The 24,453-nt window shown below is 41.7% G+C and overlaps 1 protein-coding gene across 3 annotated transcripts in view; it reads right to left on the bottom strand.

Moving 5' to 3' along the window:
* Positions 1-1,800: 1,800 nt before the first annotated feature.
* The window catches only part of LOC124110978 (titin homolog), a 78,251-nt gene continuing 55,598 nt past the window's right edge, over positions 1,801-24,453 (bottom strand). The window contains exons 19-30 of one of the 3 annotated variants that reach the window (XM_048382037.1): positions 24,028-24,240; positions 22,829-23,082; positions 21,851-22,028; positions 20,548-20,631; positions 18,170-18,244; positions 17,698-17,988; positions 10,419-10,615; positions 8,993-9,163; positions 5,965-6,167; positions 5,525-5,697; positions 3,430-3,580; positions 1,801-2,522 (exon numbers count right to left, since the gene is read on the bottom strand). In XM_048382037.1, the coding sequence (XP_048237994.1) occupies positions 2,276-2,522; positions 3,430-3,580; positions 5,525-5,697; positions 5,965-6,167; positions 8,993-9,163; positions 10,419-10,615; positions 17,698-17,988; positions 18,170-18,244; positions 20,548-20,631; positions 21,851-22,028; positions 22,829-23,082; positions 24,028-24,240 (2,237 nt within the window). In that variant the 3' untranslated portion in view covers positions 1,801-2,275. Of the gene's footprint in view, positions 2,523-3,429; positions 3,581-5,524; positions 5,698-5,964; positions 6,168-8,992; positions 9,164-10,418; positions 10,616-13,323; positions 13,402-17,697; positions 17,989-18,169; positions 18,245-20,547; positions 20,632-21,850; positions 22,029-22,828; positions 23,083-24,027; positions 24,241-24,453 lie in introns of all 3 variants that reach the window. The other 2 variants (XM_048382038.1, XM_048382039.1) reach the window with 2 other exon arrangements.

Genomic DNA, 24,453 nt, shown 5'->3' with positions numbered 1-24,453 from the left:
AACAACAATATTTACAAAAATACAAACAACAACCATTCTAATAAAAAATAACCTGATTCTAACAAATGCACTTTTATGCAAACAAATCACTTAGATATGTCAACAAGTATGTGTATGACACAGTCAATAAAAACATTATCTCAATGGAAATGGAAACAGTACACAAACATTCTTACCTCAAACAAAATTAATTTGCTGATATAAGATATTATTTTAGGATAACTTTAATCTGAGTTGGTTCATCCTTAACTCAAACCAATAACCTTTTTATTATAATTTGCAATTTATTGCAATAACGTAACATAGAGCCTTATAATTTTTAGGCTCGTTCCCATGCATAATATGTTTAAAGAGGACACTTTTAACTGTTATGAAAAGTCACAATTTGCATCCTATCATAGCCTCTTGAAATCACTGTTCTGAGTATTTTGTAATTACCCTATATCCTCACAAACCATACCGGTACTCCACTTGTAGATAATGGTGAATACATTCACCGTTATTAATGGATCGCCCAAATAATCATTCGTCAATCGTGCAAACTATGTGTATAAAGTGTTGTTAAAAGAATAAACACATTTTTCATTGGTACGCAGTCACTTTGTTGCCACTCCCCTCATCAACAGGGAATGTATAATACTGTGTTCTTCATTCAACTCTCAGGGCTGGTGGGGGTAGACTCGTGGTTAAAGCATTCACTCGTCACGCTGAAGACCTGCGTTCGATTCTCTACATGGGTACAATGTGTGAAGCCCATTTCTGGTGTCCCCTGCCGTGATATTGCTGGAATATTGCTAAAAGCGGCGTAAAGCACAACTCGGTCATTAACATATTCACCTCTCTTGCATCATCTCTATGCAGGTTCTGCAGCATTGTGGTTTTTTGAAACTTTGGTCACACTCTTCGTCTGTGACACATAATTTTAACATGCAAATATAGGAATGGAAGTCCAACATCATTATTACATTCATGAAACATTTAAATTTGATTAAACTTTTACAGAAGCCATTATCTTAAGTAATTTTCCCTTGCATTCTCCTTACAAGGTTGTTGTGGAAGGATACGATTTGATTAGCATTCCAAAGGACTATTTCTTTGATAGCATGGAACATACACGAGGGTTTTGAGGTGGACGCAGGGTACACACAGAGACGAAGTGCTGCCAACCATCAAACAGTCACAAATCTTCGAACATATACCGTAATTCCTCTGTTAGATGCCGGGCCTCTACACACAGAGACGAAGTGCTGCCTGGCATCAAACAGTCAATCACAGTTTCAAATCTTCAAACATATACCATATTTCGTCTATTAGATGCCAGGACTCTAATACACACTGGCCTCGAATTGATGCTGAATCAAACACTCTATCCAAAAAATAGAAACCAGGCCTCTAATACCTACAAGGGCAAACATATCGGAGTTCATAAAAATCATATGTGCCCGAGGGTCACATCTCGTCACTCATGCCTAAATTCCGGTATTTCCCAACCGAGAGCAAGGGAAATACCGGAATTTAGACACTTGTGTCGTAAACATGACATGAACACTCATATAATATGCTCTGTATACTGTGATATGTCAGTGATTAATAATGACAATTTCCTGCAAAAGTACACTTTGTATGAGTGTAGAAATTGGCATGTGGTAAGGAAGTGAGTTGCCACTGTGCTAGCACTACACGGAAAAGACACCAGGGCCCACTTGCACAAAGCCATCTTAGCGCTAAGATGATTGTAACTCCCATACTTTAACATAGGCTTACAATAGTCCAAGCGCTAAGATCCCTTTGTGCAAGTGGGCCCCGTTCCTCAAGGCGATCTTAGCGCTACAATGATCGTAAACCTATGTTAAAGTATGGGACTTGCGATCACCTTAGTGCTAAGATCGCTTTGTGGAACGGGACCCTGGCCTCTAACAGAAGCCAGGTTAATGGCTTGCTCAAAATTAATGGACACACAGGCAACTAATAGAGGAAATATGGTATCTGAAAACAATATCTCTTCATGATTCATGCAGTCACTTCACATGTAGAATTATTTCCATGTTAAATGAAGTCCATATACAAAGTCATGGTACATGAATTAAGTCACTTTCCTTGCCTCGTCACGACAACAACTGCCTTGCTGTGTTGTAGCTGCCATGATGAATGGCTTGCCCAGAGATGACAGTCATTTTTCTCATGTGTTTAAGAAACATAAATTTGTTAATCTTACTTTCAAATATCTGAAAGAACGGCTAAATCCTACAGGACCTGTGATGGCCCATGCTGTGTGTTAAAACTGAGCAAGTTTCTGAAGGTCGAACTCTGGGATGTCGAGCCCAAGCCATTGCAGCAGTTCAAAATAGGAGAAGACGAACATCTTGGTGATGTCCTGGGTGTGGTTCAACCCATGAGATTCCAGCTGAAGGTCACGGTTAAACTTGAGCCTCGCTTCCAGCTCTGCCTGGCGACGCGCCATCTCCTCAGCCAATCGTTTTGCTTCTTCTAGCGCTCGCTGTGCCTCTTCTTCTCGTCGTTTCCTGGAGGAAGAGGTTAAAATTGAAATCCAATTTATCAATTAACAGAATAAGAGAATGTCAATAAATTGTCACTTGAAACAAACAAGAATTTGACCAAAGTACTGCCTAGCCCTGAGTTATGTCCCTTAGAACAGTACCTCAAGAGTGAGTGAGTGAGTGAGTGAGTGAGTGAGTGAGTGAGTGAGTGAGTGAGTGAGTTTAATGCCACTTTAAACAGTATTCCAGTTATATCGCGGCGTGTCAGCTTAATGTGGGAGGAAAGCCCGAAGTGATGCAGGTCTCAGACGTTTACCACTTCAGTGAAACCCACGAGCACGGGTATTGTGCTGACAAACCTAGAAACATAATTGAGGCAAACCGGGATTCGAACCCACAATCATAGGTTTCTGGCGTGCCCAAGGGACGCAACTCTGCACAGCGAATCGAGGCGCCTTAGATGACTGGGCCACCCATGCCCCCGTACCTCAAGAAGGTACATGCCAAGACTGTCAGTAGAATTGTTTCTCAAGTCAAAAACATTATGGTCCACTCCAGCTCATAAACTGCTGTACTCTTGACAGGGATACTGAGATGAAATATACTGTTTCAAAACATCCATGCATTTATTCCTTTTTTAACTGAAAATGAAGCTGGAAATGCATCATTTGTACTATCAACTACGATTCATCTCCAAGAAATCAGTGGCATTCAGACCGCACCTGGAGACTCTTATCCCTTCCAAATGTTTAAGTGGTTCAATGCTAAAGAGTGTGTGAGTGAGTGAGTTGGTTTAATGCTGCTTTGAACCATATTCCAGTTTTATTGCGTCATGTCAGCTTTGTGTGGGAGGAAAGCTGAAGCGACCCATGCCCCCATACGTCCGAGAAGGATAATCTTATTGGTTACTGAACAGTGTTTGATGACTTACTTTTCTTCTTCTTCCCTCTGTCGTCTATGTTCTTCCTCCTCTTGTTTCTTGCGTTCATATGCAAGACGTTCCTGTTCCGCCATCTGCGATAACATCTCTTCCTCTTCTCGTCGACGTTCCTCATCCTCTCTCTGCTTCTCCAGCATGGCCTCTGTAGGACAGGAACAGACGATGAAAAGTATTAGATGATGTTACACATTCTCACATTTATCAATCATCCTGTCACCCATCAGCTCCTCACCTTTTCCTGACCTATCTTCATCTATCCACATCTCACCTCTCCTCCCAGATCACCTCACCATCCTCCCACCATTGCCTCACCATCCTCCCACCATTGCCTCACCCATCCTCCCACCATTGCCTCACCCATACTTCCACCATCACCTCACCCATCCTCCCACCATCACCTCACCCATCCTCCCACCATCACCTCACCCATCCTCCCACCATCGCCTCACCCATCCTCCCACCATCACCTCACCTATCCTCCCACCATTGCCTCACCCATCCTCCCACCATCACCTCACCCATCCTCCCATCATCACTTAACCATCCTCACCTCACCCATCCTCCCACCATCACCTCACCCATCCTCCCACCATTGCCTCACCCATACTTCCACCATCACCTCACCCATCCTCCCATCATCACCTCACCATCCTCCCACCATTGCCTGGCACCATCACCTCACCCATCCTCCCCACCATCACCTCACCCATCCTCCCACCATCCCTCACCCATCCTCCCATCATCACTTCACCATCCTCACCTCACCCATCCTCCCACCATCACCTCACCCATCCTCCCACCATTGCCTCACCCATACTTCCACCATCACCTCACCCATCCTCCCACCATCACCTCACCCATCCTCCCACCATCCCTCACTCGTCCTCCCACCATCACCTCACCATCCTCCCACCATCACCTCACCAATCCTCCCATCATCACTTCACCATCCTCACCTCACCCATCCTCCCACCATCACCTCACCCATCCTCCCACCATTGCCTCACCCATACTTCCACCATCACCTCACCCATCCTCCAACCATCACCTCACCCATCCTCCCACCATCACCTCACCCATCCTCCCATCATCACTTCACCATCCTCACCTCACCCATCCTCCCACCATCACCTCACCCATCCTCCCACCATTGCCTCACCCATACTTCCACCATCACCTCACCCATCCTCCCACCATCACCTCACCCATCCTCCCACCATCACCTCACCCATCCTCCCACCATCACCTCACCCATCCTCCCACCATTGCCTCACCCATCCTCCCACCCATCCTCCCACCATCACCTCACCCATCCTCCCATCATCACTTCACCATCCTCACCTCACCCATCCTCCCACCATCACCTCACCCATCCTCCCACCATTGCCTCACCCATACTTCCACCATCACCTCACCCATCCTCCCACCATCACCTCACCCATCCTCCCACCCATCCTCCCATCATCACCTCACCATCCTCCCACCATTGCCTGGCACCATCACCTCACCCATCCTCCCCACCATCACCTCACCCATCCTCCCACCATCCCTCACTCGTCCTCCCACCATCACCTCACCATCCTCCCACCATCACCTCACCAATCCTCCCATCATCACTTCACCATCCTCACCTCACCCATCCTCCCACCATCACCTCACCCATCCTCCCACCATTGCCTCACCCATACTTCCACCATCACCTCACCCATCCTCCCACCATCACCTCACCCATCCTCCCACCATCACCTCACCAATCCTCCCATCATCACTTCACCATCCTCACCTCACCCATCCTCCCACCATCACCTCACCCATCCTCCCACCATTGCCTCACCCATACTTCCACCATCACCTCACTCATCCTCCCACCATCACCTCACCCATCCTCCCACCATCACCTCACCATCCTCCCACCATCCCTCAACCGTCCTCACACCATCACCTCACCTATCCTCCCATCATCACTTCACTATCCTCACCTCACCCATCTTTCCCCATCACCACACCCATCCTCCCACCATCGCCTCACCCATCCTCACACCATCGTCTTCACATCCCCACACCATCGTCCTCACTGTCTCCTCACCCATCCTCCTCTGTTCCTCCTCAGCCTGTTTCTTCTTCATCTCCTCCAGCTTCCTCTGGTATTCCTCCTTTGCTCTCTTCTCTCTCTCCTGCTCCAACTGCTTTCTCCTCTCCCGTTCAACGGCTGCCTGTTCCTCCTTCTTTCTTTCCTCCTCCTGTTGAAGCTTGCGCAGTCTGTCAAGAAAGTGACCGTTACTTGTGGCATGGGGCACAGCAAAAGTATTCCAATAACGTATGATGCTACAAATCACTTGTATCCCCAGACACTGGATATATACCATCATCAAATCCTTATTCGTAACTTCTATTCATTCAAAGTATCTGCTTATTTGTAAAAATGATCAAACTCTCATTCAAAATTGAAGCCTCCCACCACCAATCAAACTTCATCTCAATGTCTTAACCTTTCCTGATCACATCGTAACTAATCCCATATCATACCTCCTCTCTTCATCTCTCCGCTTCCTCTCTTCCTCCATTTCATTCTTGAGCTGTTCTTGCCTATCAGCCTCTTCTCTTTGCCGCTTGACCTCTTCCTCCTTCTCCTTCCTTCTCCGCTCCACTTCCTCTCGCTTCTTGGCAGCTGCTGCATTCCTCTTGGCCTGCCGCGCCGCTTTGTTGGATATCTGCTTGCGGTTTTCTTCCTGTAACACAAGATGTGTATGACATGGTATTGTATGACATGATAGTATTTGATATGGTAGTGTATGACATGGTAAAAGGTAGTGTATGATATGGTATAAGGTATGTATGACATGGTACAAGGTAGTGTATAACATGGTAAACGGAAGTGTATGACATGGTAGTGTATGACATGGTTATGTATGACATGGTAGTGAATGACATGGTAGTGTATGACATGATAGTGTATGACATGGTAGTGTATGACATGGTAGTGTATGACATGGTAGTGTATGACATGATAGTGTATGAAATGGTAGTGTATGACATGGTAATGTATGACATGGTAGTGTATGACATGAAAGTGTATGACATGGTAGTGTATGACATGGTAGTGTATGACATGGCAGTGTATGACATGATAGTGTATGACATGGTAGTGTATGACATGGTAGTGTATGACATGGTAGTGTATGACATGATAGTGTATGACATGGCAGTGTATAACATGATAGTGTATGACATGATAGTGTATGACATGGTAGTGTATGACATGATAGTGTATGAAATGGTAGTGTATGACATGGTAATGTATGACATGGTAGTGTATGACATGAAAGTGTATGACATGGTAGTGTATGACATGGTAGTGTATGACATGGCAGTGTATGACATGATAGTGTATGACATGGTAGTGTATGACATGGTAGTGTATGACATGGTAGTGTATGACATGATAGTGTATGACATGGCAGTGTATAACATGATAGTGTATGACATGATAGTGTATGACATGGTAGTGTATGACATGATAGTGTATGAAATGGTAGTGTATGACATGGTAGTGTATGACATGGTAGTGTATGAAATGGTAGTGTATGACATGGTAGTGTATGACATGGCAGTGTATGACATGGTAGTGTATGACATGGTAGTGTATGACATGATAGTGTATGACATGGTAGTGTATGACATGATAGTGTATGACATGGTAGTGTATGACATGATAGTGTATGACATGATAGTGTATGACATGGTAGTGTATGACATGGTAGTGTATGACATTATAGTGTATGGCATGGTACAAGGAAGTGTATGCAATGGCACAAGGTAGTGTATGACATAGTATAAGGTAGTGTATGGCATGGTATAAGGTAGGGTATGACATGGTACAAGGTAGTGTATGACATGGTACAAGGTAGGGTATGACATGGTACAAAGTAGTGTATGACAAGGTATAAGTTGGGGTGAGACATGGTACAAGGTAGTGTATGAAATGGTACAAGGTAGGGTATGACACGGTACAAGGTAGGGTATGCCATGGTACAAGGTAGTGTATGGCATGGTATAAGGTAGTGTATGACATGCTACAAGGTAGGGTATGACATGGTACAGGGTAGGGTATGACATGGTACAAGGTTGTGTGTAACATGGTATAAGGTAGGGTGAGACATGGTACAAGGTAGTGTATGACATGGTACAAGGTAGTGTATGACATGGTACAAGGTAGTGTACGACATGGTACAAGGTAGTGTATGACATGGTATAAGGTAGTGTATGACATGGTATAAGGTAGTGTATGACATGGTATAGGGAAATGTAGGAGATGGTATAACATGCCAAAGGGAGGCAACTGCACAGCAAATTGCAGCAGTTTATACAACTTGGTGTATGACATGGAAGTATATGATATTGTTTATTCTACCATGATATTGAAGAATGCTTGATTCTGATTGGTTAAAAAGAGGTTTCCTTTTTGCTATGGAAACCCCTTTTAATAATAGTAAACCTTTCAACACAAAAAACATGAACATGAATACATCGATAGCCTACATATCTATGCATAAAAAAATAGCTGCCAATCGATTACTGATAGGAACTGTAAAACGTATTGATATTGCCTCTATTACATGCTTGGTCTCAAAAAACAAGCCAGGTCTCTAATACATGCCAAGTTAATGGCTCTCGCGAACTTAATAGACGGCGTCTAATAGAGGAAATATGGTAGTTTGATATCAGATGTGTTTGGCGACGATATGTTGTTCCAGGCCGTAATCCTGACTGCTTCGGTGATGAGATTACAAGACTTTACAAAGGCATATCTTTTGCATACAAAAAATTATTTATACATTTGAAACCTCTCATTAAAGCGCTCAGTTCCAAATTAAATTAAGAGGTATCTTCTCTACAGTGGGACTACATCAATTTTCAAAACACAGTAGGTATATCTCCTAAACAAGGTAATTTCAACATTGCATGATGTGTTAGTGTGTGGCACTGTAGAGCAAAGTTGTGTGTAACAGGTGTAACGCTATACAACATTGACAGCAGAACACTGCTGCTCAGCACTGCAACCAAACATTATAACATTAATGGCGTACAAAATTGGTAGTGTGTGATTATTTCTTCAAAATGTAACATGCCTCAAGCACTGAATGATGGTACAAGGCAGTGTATAACATGGTACAAGGTAGGGTATGACATGGTATAAGGTAGGGATGACATGGTATAAGGTAGGGTATGACATGGAATAAGGTAGTGTATGACATGGTACAAGGTACTGTATGACATGGTATTAGGCAGTGTATGACATGGTACAAGGTACTGTATGACATGGTATAAGGTAGTGTCTGACATGGTATAAGGTAGTGTATAAGTGAGTGAGTGAGTGAATATGGTTTTACGACACTTTTAGCAATCATCCAGCAATATCACAGCAGGGGACACCAGAAATGGGCTTCACACATTGAACCCATATCAGGAATTGAACCCGGGTCTACGGCATTACGAGCGAACGCTTTAACCACCAGGCTACCCGACCGACCCCTGAATGGTGAGTGCATCTTACCTTGTCCAGAGATAAGTCCTCAGTCTCCGATTCCACTTCAGCAACAGGCGGTGGGTCCGAGGGGGCACGAGGCGGTGGCGGCGGCGTTTGCTTCCTCTCGGGACTCTCCGACTGCTCCCGCACAAACACAAAGTCCATGTCCTCCGACTTGTTATCAGGGGATGGTGCAATCTGAGAGAAGGGGATAACATCTAGGCTTGATATTGGAATGGTGAGTTCAGGTCACAATTTATCATTTATAAAATTTCCGTCCATTTGTGATTAGGGAGGCATTTTATTAGTAGGCTAAACATCACCTGAGGGGGAAAAGAAACTATACCTCTCAGTTGATTTTATCAAATGTGTGAGTATCAATTGAAAATATCTTAAGTTAGTAATACTATATCCAAAAAATGAACTGAACTTGCGCTTAGCCAGCAGTCAAAGAATACTTCCAAAAAGTTTTATATAAAAATTGTAAAATATAATTTGATTTAAAACTTTTAAGTTTCAAAGAAAAAATGTTTTTGCACAATACACAACTGCTGATTGGTATATTAAACATCACTGCTGTGAAAATAATAAATTTGCTTTTTCGGCACAAATTCACAACATTTCATGTGGTCACAATTTAGTTTTTTCACCCATGTCTTCATCGAAACAATTTATTTGTACACAAAATAACCCAGCCACTGATGACTTTTTACAAACTGATGCAGAAATGTGTGATGGTTTAATAGACATAATAAATTTTAACAGTTCTTTCAATTTTCAATTCCATAAAAAACACACATGGTACACATTCTTTTGCCCTTCAGTTTATAAAAAAAAAAGTAACAATCTCGATCTGAACATTAACTGATAGTAGAGATGATTCCAATGAAGCAAGAAAGGTTGGTTGGACTGGAAATGTCTGCCATGGGAAGGAAATGAGGAAGTATGTTCTGATGTCAACTTTATCAGTTGTTTTACGTGTTGGAGGTGAGGTGAAATGGGGTTTAACGTCGCGTCCAAGATTATTGCACTTATATAGCGACGTGCATGTACGTGTGTGTGGTTGCTTGTACTAGTCCGGACTGATGCCGATTTATAGTGCTAGCTCACTGAGATACCATGCCGCAGTTTAACATGAATACCCCACTCAGACACAGTATACTAACTCCGAGCCGACCTGTCCTTGTTTTAGCACCTTAATGCCGAGCGCCAGACAGGGTAGCAACAAGTACCATCTTTTAACGTCTTTTGGTATGACGCGGCCGGGGATCGAACCCCGGACCTTCCGCTCTCCGGGCGGACGCTCTACCACTAGACCACGGAGGCGGTCTTTACGTGTTGGAAGTTCTTGTTCAAGCAACTCCAAAAATGTATTCTTATTTTTAGTCAACGCTGATTTAGCAACTTAAATTTAGTGACATCTGTCTCTTTGGACTAGAATGACTGTACTCACGCTCTCCTCTGGTTCGGGGGACTCTCTCTTGGGGGTTTGAGGTCTGGGGGCTTCCACAGGGACGGGCGTCGGCACCTTGGGGGGCAGGGGTTTCTCCACCTTCTCCTTCTTGACCTTTGTCTTCTTCTCCTTTTTCTTCTTCTCTTCTTTCTTTGGAGGAGGTGGTTTTTCAGCCTTTGGCTTTGGTTTCGGTTTGCCTGTGAAGACCAGAAATGTTTGTCTGAACATGGACTCATGCTTTGTCAAAAGTAATACATCTTAACAGTACACAAAATTAGCACAAATTTCAATATCTTTGAATATTTAAAAAATAAAGTTATTTTAATTACTTATTAATGTTTAATGTGAGGGTAATAAAAAATTAATAATTTGCATAATCACTGGTAAAACTTGTAACATAAACTGGGTAACTAAATATATTCAGAACAATGTTTGTTATTTATTTTATTATAGACACATCTCAAACGCAGCTGAAAAATAAAATTATTTCAACCAAAGCAAGGAGACATGCTGGATAGTATTTTAGTTGATAAACAAACATAAACACATATATAGGACATTCTACGATGACATGTTAGCATCCTGCATTCTGACTGGTCTGCCTGAGGTGACGAATCTGCAGTTTTTGTCATTAATTGGTACACATTGGAAACATCTCTTCTTAACATACATATTCTCAATATCTTCAAAATTCAGTCATATCAACTTGACTTTTGGCACGACTCTATCACATAGTATGAACACACAATGCCATTTCAAGGTGGTCCAATGTAACATTTCTTACATTTGGGATAAAACTTTCTTAGTAAAGTACAGTACTTTTTGGGGTTGAGTCCCGTCTGGGATTTGAACCCACACTGCCAGAGTGAGGCACCTGAACACAAGCACACAAAGTCAGCGATCTAACCCACTCAGCCACCGAGGCTTCCACAAAATGAAAGTCTGACAACTGGTAGTCTAGATCACGTACTTGTCAGAGGGGGACACAAAGTACGTGATCTAGACTACCAGTTGTCAGACTTTCATTTTGTGGAAGCCTCGGTGGCCGAGTGGGTTTTATCGCTGACTTTGTATGCTGGCGATAAGGTGCCTCACTCTGGCAGTGTGGGTTCGAATCCCGGACGGGCCTCAACCCCCAAAAGTACAAGAATCTATCACGTACAGTGACGTCAGGCTTTGACATCTTATCTGTGCAACTTTATGATTATGATGTCACAATAACGGTGTGTACTTTACAACAAACATTGCAACGGTCGCTTCATTTCCTCTAGGGCTGTTATTTTCAATATATTTTTCAACATGATTTTATTCAGCTTCAATAAAGAGGCACTATTCATATTGTGAAAGTTTTGATTTGGGAACATTAAACAAACATATGCAGATGAAAACCAATCTTCATTTTTCGTTTGTTTTCACATTGTGTCATAGTAGAGGGGAAATAAACCCAGTGTGTTTTCAATGTAGAGTGAGTGAGTGAGTGAGTACAGTTTTACGCTGCTTTTAGCAATATTCCAGCAATATCACGGCAGGGGACACCAGAAATGGGCTTCACACATTGTACCCATGTCGGGAATCGAACCCGGATCTTCGGCGTGACGAGCGAACGCTTTACCCACTAGGCTACACGACCACCCCTTTCAATGTAGAGGTTTCAAACCTCGATTTGATACCTGTAAATTTCTCAAATTTGAAACCTCTAAATTGAAAACATACAAGGTTTATGTCCTAAGTAACATTCAGAAATGGGGAGGAGTTTGAAGCTGATAGGTGAATGTTGTTTTATGCCACAGTCAGCAATATTGCTGCCAGATAGCAGCAGCCTGTACATGATCTACTATGGACCAGACAAACCAGTGGTTGATAGCATGAGCACACAATCAGACAGGTCACACAACACATAACCATTTAATTCCATTTTAAGCAGAGGACTACAGAGGACCTAGTCGGACTTAGAGTGAGTGAGTTAAAATTTAACGTTGCATCAGCATTATTTTAGCCCGATATCAATATTGGACTTGGAATCTTCACAGGCTCATCAATTGGACTAGGGGGGGGGGGGGGGGGGAATAGAACAGACATACCAGCAGGCACTTTCAGCAAGTGAGTACATTTAAATAAAACATGTGGTTGTAAAATATAGAAAAAAAATTCTCAAAGCATTTACAAAGAGTTGTACATAAACACACACTTACAAACCAGAAACATGTTGTCAGTTGGTTTAGGAAGGCTATGCATACGTGAGATTCAGTGGGGAATGTCTACAGCTACATATATAAGTCCATATACGGATATTGGCTGTATAGAACATCCTAAGATCTTAGTGCCACATATATCATAAGTCCATATACGGATATTGGCTGTATAGAACATCCTAAGATCTTAGTGCTACATATATCGTAAGTCCATATACGGATATTGGCTGTATACAACATCCTAAGATCTTAGTGTCACATATATCACAAGTCCATATACGGATATTGTCTGTATACAACATCCTAAGATCTTAGTGCTACATATATCATAAGTCCATATACTGATATTGTCTGTATACAACATCCTAAGATATTAGTGCCACATATATCATAAGTCCATATACAATATTGGCTGTAACATCCTATGACCTGTTCAAGTTCTTTCACATTCTTGTAAACAGTTTTACATTCCAAGTTATGTAATACAAACTTTAACACCTGAAATGTGTAAACCTGGCCATCCAAGGATCAGAACACTACTTATTTTGTTATGAAGACCTATCATTCTCTAGTCTCCTCATTCCCACCTGAATGTTCACGTTCTATTAAAGCAAGGACAAACACAGAAACCCAAACCAAAAGATGTCAAGACAATAGGGAGGGAAAGCAGACAGTTGATTGGGTGATGAACATCCAATCAGAACCTGCCTCACCCTTCACATCTTTCTTTGTTGGTGGAGGTGGTATCTGAGAATAAAGACTGGATATCTCCGCCTTTTTCTCAACTCGACCTATTAATGTCAAACTTCAAACATCAACTTCAATAAATAATTATTTCTTAAAAAAATAAACAATATCTCCAGCTTTCCTAAAAATAAAACAAAACAGGCATGATCAGTTTAAAAGAAAGAAGCATTCTACACTACTAATATAGTTAGCATACTGGTAATAATCAGTGAGAAAAACTACCAACAAAAACAGCTGATTAGGCAAGGTCATGGTTCACCATATTTGACATGTTAAGGCCCCCTATCAAAGATAACAAGGTGACTTTTCCAAGTTTTATTTTTCATACATTGTAATGAAATATTCAGGAGCTTAAGCTCATTAAGTAATGCAGCCATTGTGACCACACAATACACAATAGAGAGATCTAAGATTATGAGTGAGTGAGTGTGTGAGTTGGGTTTGACTCTGCTTTTAACAGAATTCCAGTTATATCACGGCGTGTCAGTTTAATGTGGGAGGAAAGCCCGAAGTGATGCAGGTCTCGGACGTTTACCACTTCGGTGAAACCCACAAGCACGAGTATGGTGCTGACAAACCTAGAAACATAATTGGGGAGAACCGGGATTCGAACCCACAATCATAGGTTTCTGGCGTGCCCAAGGGACGCAACTCTGCACAGCGAATCGCGGCGTCTTAGACAACTGGGCCACCCGTGCCCCCTCTAAGATTATGAAAGGGGTGAGGGGCACACCATTATTAAGGCACAGTCAACACAAACCACAGATGTAGGTATCTGAAGATGGTCCCCCCTCCTTGATATCCGTCAGTGTTATATTTCTATGTTCCATTCGACTATTTCTCACCTAAGTCCTCCTGAACCATTTCAGGTATTGTTGGAGTTGTTGCCCTTGTTTCTGTCTTCACGGGTGGTTGGACTGTTACAACATTTTATGTGTATAAGCACATATCCTATTTTATATTCACTGTATTCATTAACTGTTTGAAATATTACTGTTTGATATCAGTATGATACTCTATTAATCATGGAAATCAAAGAAATGTATTTATAATTATTATAAAGTAATAAATGTATGACACATAAGATTATATTGCCAATTATTCTGTTGAAAGAAATGACATTGCTTACTTGTGTCCAAATGTCATTGGTACATTTTTAGGCCAGAATAAAATATTTTCTTGTTTTCTAGAGGAATTAACGTCAAATTTGACAAAGAAAAATAACAAAATATTTTAAATATTGTGTTTGACTGCAAACATGGTTTCTAAGAATGTTTTCTTGGGGTTTTTTTCATAGAAAATATACAAAACTTTTTAAAAAAAAGAAATTATTTTGCCCTAAAGAACAAGAAAATCCAGAAAACACAAAATTAAATTGGTCTGGCCTGAAGGTTATACACAAACCTTTCTGAGTGTTAGGAGAGCATAGGATCTCACATAAATATAATACAGCAGGGATCACACACACTTATACAGCATGGCTTAACTCACATGATGTAAGCTCATGTTAACACACATTGCATCACTTTAGCTGTATAATTAGCTGCATCTCGAAGATCAAGAGGAACTAATACAATATCAAGCCACAAACAATTATAAGAAAAACCCATTTCACACACAAATGGTAATGTAAGGTGAGATTATGGCATTATCTCATGTTTCATTCAAATTTTGATTGTTTTGTTTGTTGTTTAATGCCGCACTCAGCAATATTTCAGCAACATGATGATGGCATGTAAACAACCAAGTCTAGACCAAACTATCCAGTGATTGATATAATGAGCAACGATCGATGTCATGGGTGAGCTTTTAACAGTATTCCAGTTATATTGTGGCGTGTCAGCTTAATGTTGGAGGAAAGCCCAGAGTGATGCAGGTCTCAGACGTTTACCACTTCTGTGAAACCCACAAGCATGGGTATGGTGCTGACAAACCTAGAAACATAATCCGGGCGAACCGGGATTCGAACCCACAATCATAGGTTTCCTGGCGTGCCCAAGGGACGCAACTCTGCACAGCAAATCGCGGCTCCTTAGACAACTGGGCCACCTGTGCCCCCCGATGTCATAGGGGAACAATGACACACTATGAACCAAGTCACCAATTCTGACCCCACTATCCATTAGGAAGCACCTTTCGCCTACAAGCAAATGTTGCTAGGGACTATCCTAACCCGGAATGCCGACAGAGGTTAATATTTTGAAATACCTTTAAATATAGTCTACATATCATACAGCACACTATTTTAGATGTTGATATGTGTTTTCACTGCAAACCTCACCACTAATCATAGCTGGTTTTGGTGGAGGATCGGGAGACAACTCTTCTGTAGGAAGTGACAGTCGAACAGGAAGTGGACCTTGTGGCTCAACAGCCGTGGGTTCTACTATTATCTCTATGTTGACATATACCAAACATTAGACAGGAGTATTAGTGGGAGGAAGGGGAGACAACTCTTCAGAAAGGAGTATCGTGGGAGGGGAGACAACTCTTCTCATAGGAGTATTTATGGGAAGAGGTAGACAACTTTTCGGAGAGAAGTATTAGTTTGAGGAGGGGAGACAATTCTTCGGAAAGGACTGTTAGTGTTTGTTGGTTTCTTTCTTTCTTGTTTAATGCCACACTCAGCAATATTCCAGCTATATGACTGTGGTCTGTAAATAATTGAGTCTAGACCACCCACAGTCCCGTGATTGACATCATGAACATTGATCCATCCAATTGGGATATGATGACATGCATCAACCAAGTCAGAGAGCCTGACCACCTGATCAATGACAAGCATAGTCGCCTTTTGCGGCAAGCATGGGTTGCTGAAGACCTTTTCTACCCAGAACCTTACTGGCCATTTTTCATGGGAAGAAGAGTAATAATATTCACGTTCTTAACTTCAGGATGATATATGGCGGTAGCAGTACCTGAGTAGCCATCTGAAATAAAAATTGACCACCCTAAAAAAGATTCAGTCATTTTTTGTCCACTTAATAATTGTCCATCAATTTCTATCAGGGGCATACAAGTGATACTCAAAAGATTGTACAACAAAGATGACAGCTCCCTTCTTCAAGGACAAATTTGTGCATATTATTATGTTATTTCTCATGTCATGATATACCCTTCTAACTGTAGTTTTCTGCACATTATAAAACATGTAACTTCCATTGTATAGATGGCATGGACAGGCTGAAATGCAACATTAGATGAAACCATGCAATAACTCTGTGCACCATCATATCTTGCGATGTCAAATTAACACACATCACACAGGTGCCACATCACAATACACACAGAGCTATCCTTGACACAGGTCCAGCCTTCAGGTCTGTGGTGTCAGAATTCAACCTCTAGCACACCTCTTAGTAGACGTTACCATTAAACAGATACAGGACGTATCAGAAAGAACTGCCCATGAGAGACATCTCTGGTCCTGTGCTGTCTGTGATGACTTTTCTTGTTCAGATACAGGACTTATCAGAAACATGTGCCCATGAGAGACATCTCTGGTCCTGTGCTGTCTGTGATGACTTTTCTTGTTCAGATACAGGACTTTTCAGAAACAAGCACCCATGAGAGACTTCTCTGTTCAGTTACAGTGCTGTCAAGGAGTGCTTTTCAAGTTCAGATACAGGACTTATCAGAAACAAGTGCCCATGAGAGACCTCTCTGTTCAGTTACAGTGCTGTCAACGAGTGCTTTTCCGATTCAGATACAGGACTTATCAGAAACATGTGCCAATAAGAGACTACTCAGTCCAGATACGGTGCTATCAAATATATTTTAAGGTTCTGAAGCCGCCTCTGCGGTGTTGTGGATAGAGTGTCTGTGATCTGTGGTTCAGTCTCCAGTTGCATCATACCAAAATATGTTAAAAGATAGAACTTGATATCCTACCTGGCGCTCAGCTGTAGCAGGATAAAACAAAGATTGGTCGTCTCTGAGTCAATATATTGTGTGTCTGAGTGGGGTATCCATGTTAAACTGTGGCATGGTAGCTCATTAGGCTAGTGCTCTAAAACCTGCAGTAGTCCGGACTAGTACAATCAGACACACACAGACACAAGTCATTGCACATTGCTATATAACCAACCAAAAAAACCATTACACGTCACCTTCTGGTACAGATACAGTACGTATCAGAAACATGTTCCCACAACAGACCTCTCTGTCTCAGATACAGTGATTTCCACAGCATGTACCCAAAACAGACGTTTCTAGCCCTAGAATCAGTGCTAACAACACGTGCCTTACACAAACTCTCCTGTCACAGTGCTTTTAACACCATGTGCTGACAATGAAACCCTTGGTGCAGAATCAAACACACCACACCTCATATCTCTCACCCTTGCTTTCATCAACCTTCTTTGGTTCCTGTTTGGTTGTCTGGGGCTCCTTTTTGGGTTCAGGTTCCCTTATTGGAGGCAGCTGCTTTTTAGCGTTTGGTTTTTCCACCTTTGGCGGAGGTGGAGCTGGTTGTGGACTTGGTGCTGCCTTTTCTTTTTTTGGCTTTGGTTTTGGCTTTGGTTTTGGCGGTAAAGGAGGGTCTTGTTTTTGTGGAGGAGAATCGTTTTTTGGCTGCGGTACTGGCTCCTTGGGTTTTGGAGGGTCGGGTGGAATATCTAACTTAGTGGGCACTGTGATATTGGAAATTGAAAAATAGACTTTCAGTAAGAAGCAATTTCTAAAAGAATGATCTGATTGTTTTCAGGTTTTTTAGAGATGTGGTTTGAATTTTTGGCCAGCACTGTACTAAACAATTCATACGAGTATTTCATGAGATACTCTTCAAGGGGAAACAATTCACACACTGCCTACCTTCTTGAGGAGATTCCTGTTCAAGCTTTGGTGGTTCTGGAGGGGTAACAACTTCGGGTTCTTTCTTTCCTTGCACTTGAGATTACATACATTGAAAATTGACTGCGATTTATGACAACAGAAATGAAAAGAAGTAACAATTTTGATCATACTGTCATCCTTTTCCAATCAAAATAGTGGTACTTTCTTGACAATATTTCAATGAATTTACTGGTTAAATAAATTTGTTATCACATGTCCAAATATTCATTGACAGTATGCAGGAAAGCATTGGATAGATTTATATGAAAAATAATTCAAAATATTATTTTATCATTAAAGACTCTTAATTTTCAGTTCATTTATTTCGCCATGTTATTTAGTGTAATGCCTGGTCCAATGGTCAGGACACTGAGAGAGTGAGTGAGTTGGGTTTAACGCCACTTTGACCACTATTGCAGGTACATTGTGGCATGTCAGCATGGAGTGGGGGGAAAGTGATGCAGGTATTAGACATCTGCCACTGGTGAAACCCACAAGCTGACAAACCTAGAAACAAACTCAGGGCAAACAGGGATTCAAACCCACATAGGTTTCGACCACACATCTAAGGGAGGCAACTCTGCACAGCAAATTGTTGAGCCTTAGATAACTTGGCCACCCTTTATGCGAATACGAGGATTAAAAAACACCTCACCCAATGAAACCTACTGAATGGTATTCCATACCAGACAAATCAATGAATTTCATTGGCTAACAGTAGCCTGAGATGTTCTGTGTGACCATTGGACCTGGTTATAACACTGAAAGGCTTGGAGTGAGAACCGAGGCCAGGCTGAGGGAAGAGAGAGGGGGAACACAAGTGAGTTAACAGGGGACAATGACACTCCAGTCTGTTAGTAAACAAATTATCAGTGTGAAACCCTGGGGCATATGTTTACTTGGCAGTTTAGTGTTTATTATTTGTTGAAATATTATTTGTCAGATAAATGATTTCATTGTTTGACGGATGAACCTGCTCAAACATTTACAAGAGTAAACGAAAATAATTTATAAATAAACATTCTCTTCGTCACAATAAGTATCAAATTCTGCTTGGAGGGAATTCCACAATATTAATTATTTTTTAGTTCTTCAAAGCAACAGTGCAGGGATGGAAGTTTCAAGAAAATCAGCGAGTCTGATTGTGTAATGGACCATGTATTGGTAGAGACTGACTGTAACATGCATTGGCAGAGATTGACTGTAACATGCATTGGCAGAGATTGACTGTAACAAACATGAAGTGAGATTTGTAGGTGACATACATGGGGGAGGAACCAAACATCTGTTAGTAATCATCAATGTTGAACATGCATCCAGTGAACTGATATACTACTCAACTTTTGTTAGGGATAACCATGGAAACATCCCAAGCAAAGGTTGAGTAGTATGTATATAGAAACCTCATCAACTCAGTATATCATTAAGGACACCATGCTTGTCGTAAAAGGTGACTAACGGGATCAGGTGGTCAGACTCGCTGACTTGGTTGTTGCATGTCATGCCAATTGCATAGATATATGCTCATGATGTTAATCAATGGATTGTCTGGTCCAGACTTGATTATTTACAGACCGCCGTCATATAGCTGGAGTATTGCTGAGTGTGGCGCTAAACAACAAACAAATCTTATATCAGGCCATAGTTGGAGTGAGTGAGTGAGTGAGTGAGCTGGGTTTAAAACCACTTTGATCAGTATTACAGTTATATGATATGTTTGTGCTGAAATGGTAATAAATTGTATATATATCATGTACATATGTTTTGAAAGAGACACTTGAGTTTATTCTTTTTATTCATGCATGAACATCCAGCACCTCAGATTTAAGTTGGGCGTGACCAAAATGCAAATGTCTGATTGGCCAAAAGATATTTCCGTATCCTCGTTATATCACAGCAAGCAGAGCACTGGTAGTTGATATCATACCATAGCAAATAGTAACACAGATTGTGCCAGGATGATATCAAGTTAATGATATTTGATATCATGAGGTTTCACAGTAACTGAACACTACAGACACAAGTCTAGTGACACACAATAACTGATCTGATTTATTTACGTCACTTGAAACCGTATTTCATCAGTTCAATAAACTCTGGATGCATGTATGAGGATGTGCAGAGGGTGTACAATTCGATGGATCTGTATATTCTCCATACCAATAATTACGTATCAGAATTATAAGATTAGGAAAATATAAAAAATACTCATGTTCCATTTCACTTGAATTTCGACTTTTACCATTTAAAACGCTGAAAATCACTGACAAGACTACAAGGGTACCCCCTGCACACCCTCACATATTTCTGTGTAACAAATGTAACAGTTATACTGGCACACCACTCGGAAGCCTCACTTTTAGGCGGGGATGGTTTTGGAGGGGGTGGGGGGTCGACCGGGCCGTACAGTTTCTCCAGCTCTTTCTTGTCCTCCACTTTGCCTGTACACACACAACTGCTGAATCAGCCAAATACACTCAACAACCAAACATTGTCACAAACTAGGACCAAACATTGACAAAGTATTTCCGTTTCACATATTTCACACTTTCCACTAAAATATCATGAAATGATTATCCTGCCATTGTCAGATCCTGAACATCATCCATGGAAGAGATCATTTAAATTAATAAAGTATTTCTACCAAAACTTTGTTACCTTTTACTGATTAAATTTATTTTCTATTTCGTATTAGTTTTTTTCCTGAAATCCATCAATTACATCACTGTAAAGGGTTTCAATCAATGATTGAAACTGATAAAACAGAACAAATATATTGTTCATAAGGATATACTGTATATCAGGATATATTGAACATAGGGATATATTGTACATAAAGTAATATTGAATATATATCTGAGGCTCATGATGCCTCTCCAACAGGACGCCATCTTGGTGACCTATGACCTTTGACAGTTGCTAAAAAAAACTTTATGGTTGTGCAGAGCTTCTGTACAGGAACAATCTGGTCACAGAACAAGTTTCATTAGTTCTACTGAGTGTCCCAAAAACATCCCAGCACGTCATTTCAATAATCTGAAAAGTATTCCGAATACGACAATGTGAATAGATTTGACCTGAAATTAAATGAATACAAAACAGTGAAGAAATGTAGGCATAAATGGTTTAAATATGTTATTAAAACATACATCTCCTTTATCGACTAATGTCCAACATCTACATGTCTACAGGTTAAGGGACCGGTCATTTATTCCAGGGGCATGGGTCAGAGGGAATCAGCGGAGGGCCAATACGACAGTCTCTCTGGGAAGGTTATAAAAAATACTACACATACCAATATTTGGGGAGGGTCATGAAAAAAATGGATATTTTATGATAAAAGTATTTTTGCATCTGGTCTTTTAAGGTAGGGTCCTGAAAAAAAACCATCAAAGGACATTGGGAGGATCATCCAAATATATGACAAGCATTAGGGAAGGATGAGTACATTTTCAGTACATTGTGCATCAAACACCCTATGTAAATGACCATTCCCTTATTAATGTAATCTATGTCTTTATAATAAATTACAAAATTGTTATCACTACAAGGTGTGTTAGCAAACTACACAGACATTCTGTATGGTAACTCAAAGCTTGATCATGATCAATTATCAAAATCAAGATCACCAAAGTACAATGGCTACCAAATGTCTCTCACCGACAACAAACTCCTCCCTGTCTTCAATGGACACTGGTTTCTTCTTCTTGGCGCTCTTCGAGTCATCGGTCTTCTGAGATGTCTTAGACACACCTGTCTTTGTGCTGCCATGTTCACTGGTGGCGTCCTCTGGTGTTGGTTTGGGAATAACAGCAGGGGAGACAACTTCAGCTACCTTCTGAAAGTGCACAGGTACATACCAGAAAATGTACTTAGGAGACGAACTTAATGATCTGGGACCCCGTTCCACAAAGCGATCTTAGTGTTACGTTGATCGTAAGCCTATGATAAAGTATGGGAGTTACGACCAACTTAGCACTAAGATCTCAAAAAGACATCCCCAGAGAAATTGAAGTGCCATTGTGACATCACAAACTCTACAGTTTGTTTGTTTGTTGTTTAACGCCGCACTCAGCAAAATTCCAGTTCTATGATGGCGGTCTGTAAATAATCGAATATGCACCAGACAATCAAGTGATTGACATTATGAGCATCAATCCAAGCAGTTGGGATATGATGACACGCATCAACCAAGTCAGCAAGCCTGACCACCCAATTGTGTTAGTCGCCCCTTACAACAAGCATAGTCGCCTTTTACGGCAAGCACGGGTTGCTGAAGACCTAGTTATTTCTATGGAGGGGAAGTTGACATGATATGGTAGACATGACATCAAGGGTACGTGATAGAGTAGCACCAAAAGTTAGACTACTGTCAGATAAACACACTACTCCAACCTTCCTACTCAACACATGCATCTTCAGTTAAAACAAGCACTGACTGACACGGAGTTAACATTTCATCCCACTGCTTCTACTCATAAAATACAGCATGTGCAAAGGGATAGCTTTGATCCTTGGTAATCTCATCAACAGGGTATTGCAAAACTTTCCAGACGCAGTTTAGGCTATTGTTTGACACTCCCAATAATTTCCTTGTGCCCAACTTTCCAGATTTACGGTACCATATCATCCACATACCTCCTCTATTTGCTTCACAGCCTGCATAAAATCATCTGCAGCAGGCACGTCAGACGGCTTCCTCACGCTCCGTGTTTCCGACCCTCCATCCACGATGGACGAGTGCTTTGAGCTGCCCTTTGACCTTCGGTCAGGTTCAATAAGGTCCCCTGTTTCTGGCACTCCGTAGCTGATGACGTCCACGTCCCCGACGTCCTTGACTGAGACCCTCTCTGATGGGATGGAGATGGAGGGTTTGCTGTCGTCATCCCCTCCTGCAAGAAGAGGGTACAGAAGTGGGGTCACAGTGTGCTTGTGTTTTTGTCTAAACCCACACTCAGTGTTATTCCTACTATATGATGGCAGCCTGTAAATAATAGAATCTGGACCAGACAATCCAGTATTGATATCATGAGCATCTATCTATGCAACTGGGACATTTGTTTGTTTGTTGTTTAATGATGAACTCAGCAATATTTCAGACATATATGCGGCAGCTTGTAAATAATCAAGTCGAGACCAGACAGTCCAGTGATTGGTATTGTGAGCAACAATCCACTACTTCGGCTACGAAGATATACCATCAACCAAGTCACCGAGAGTGACCACTCGATACATTTAGTAACCTCTTTCGACCAGCATGGGTTGGTGGGGACCTATTTTAACCCAGAATCACCACGGGGGGACAAGCATGGGTTAGTGGGGACCTATTCTAACCTGGAATGTGTGTATATGACGAACTCTCTACAGCGAACGAACGTATATAGCGAACTGATATCTGATCCCCGACAAGCCAAAATACCACTAATTAGTGACGTGTATAGTGAACTGAGAAATCTCACTCAGTGTCAAGTGTCACTGACAATTGGCTATACGGAATCAGCAGCGAATAAACACAACCAGCGGTGACGATTCAATTTGTTGAACTTGCTTTATGCTTATCTTACTTGTAACTGGACTAATCTTGTCTGTAAGACAAACATAAATTTCACGAGATTATGTCAAAGTGTCACTTCACTAGCACCTGCTATCATGGCGGGCAATGCTGCAATTACATGTATTGTGTTTGTTTTATCCAAGATGGCAGCTGTTTCCGAGCGAAAACGTATAAAACGAACAGTGCGTAAAATGAACTGATGTCTCCGGTCCCTTGTAGTTGGTTATATCCATGTTCTACTGTAATTGTAAAGTGATAAGAATAGGAGAGAGATCCGCCTCACCTGGTGATACAAAGAGGTGTCCCTCCTTCACACCTCCCATGGCCTTGGAAAGCTGACTTTTAGACCTGAGAGTGCTCTGCCCACTTTCCTCATCCTTGACGATCTCGATGTCCTCGGGGCTCACAGAGTTGTTGGCCAGTGCCTCCAACAGCTCATCACTGATCCCGGCATCAGCTGGAAAGGCATCCGGGGTCAGACCTGCTGCCTTGGCAACTGCAACATGGAGGTCGAGGAAGGTTGTACACCTTTCCTTGCAACATTCCAACAATATCATGACAGGGACACCAAGAAGAAGCATCATAGTTTGGACTCGGGTGAGAATTTGAACCCAGATCTTCCATATGATGAGATAACGCTTTAACCTTTAGGCCACTCCACTGCCTCACGTAGCAGCCAGTGCTAAGGATCTCTTGTAACATGTTGGAG

The sequence above is a fragment of the Haliotis rufescens genome, unplaced genomic scaffold (assembly GCF_023055435.1).
Source record: "Haliotis rufescens isolate VD_foot unplaced genomic scaffold, xgHalRufe1.0.p SCAF_4, whole genome shotgun sequence".
Classification (NCBI taxonomy): Eukaryota; Metazoa; Mollusca; class Gastropoda; order Lepetellida; family Haliotidae; genus Haliotis; species Haliotis rufescens.
Note: the sequence above shows the minus strand (reverse complement) of the source record. Positions and strands in the feature narration are given on the sequence as shown.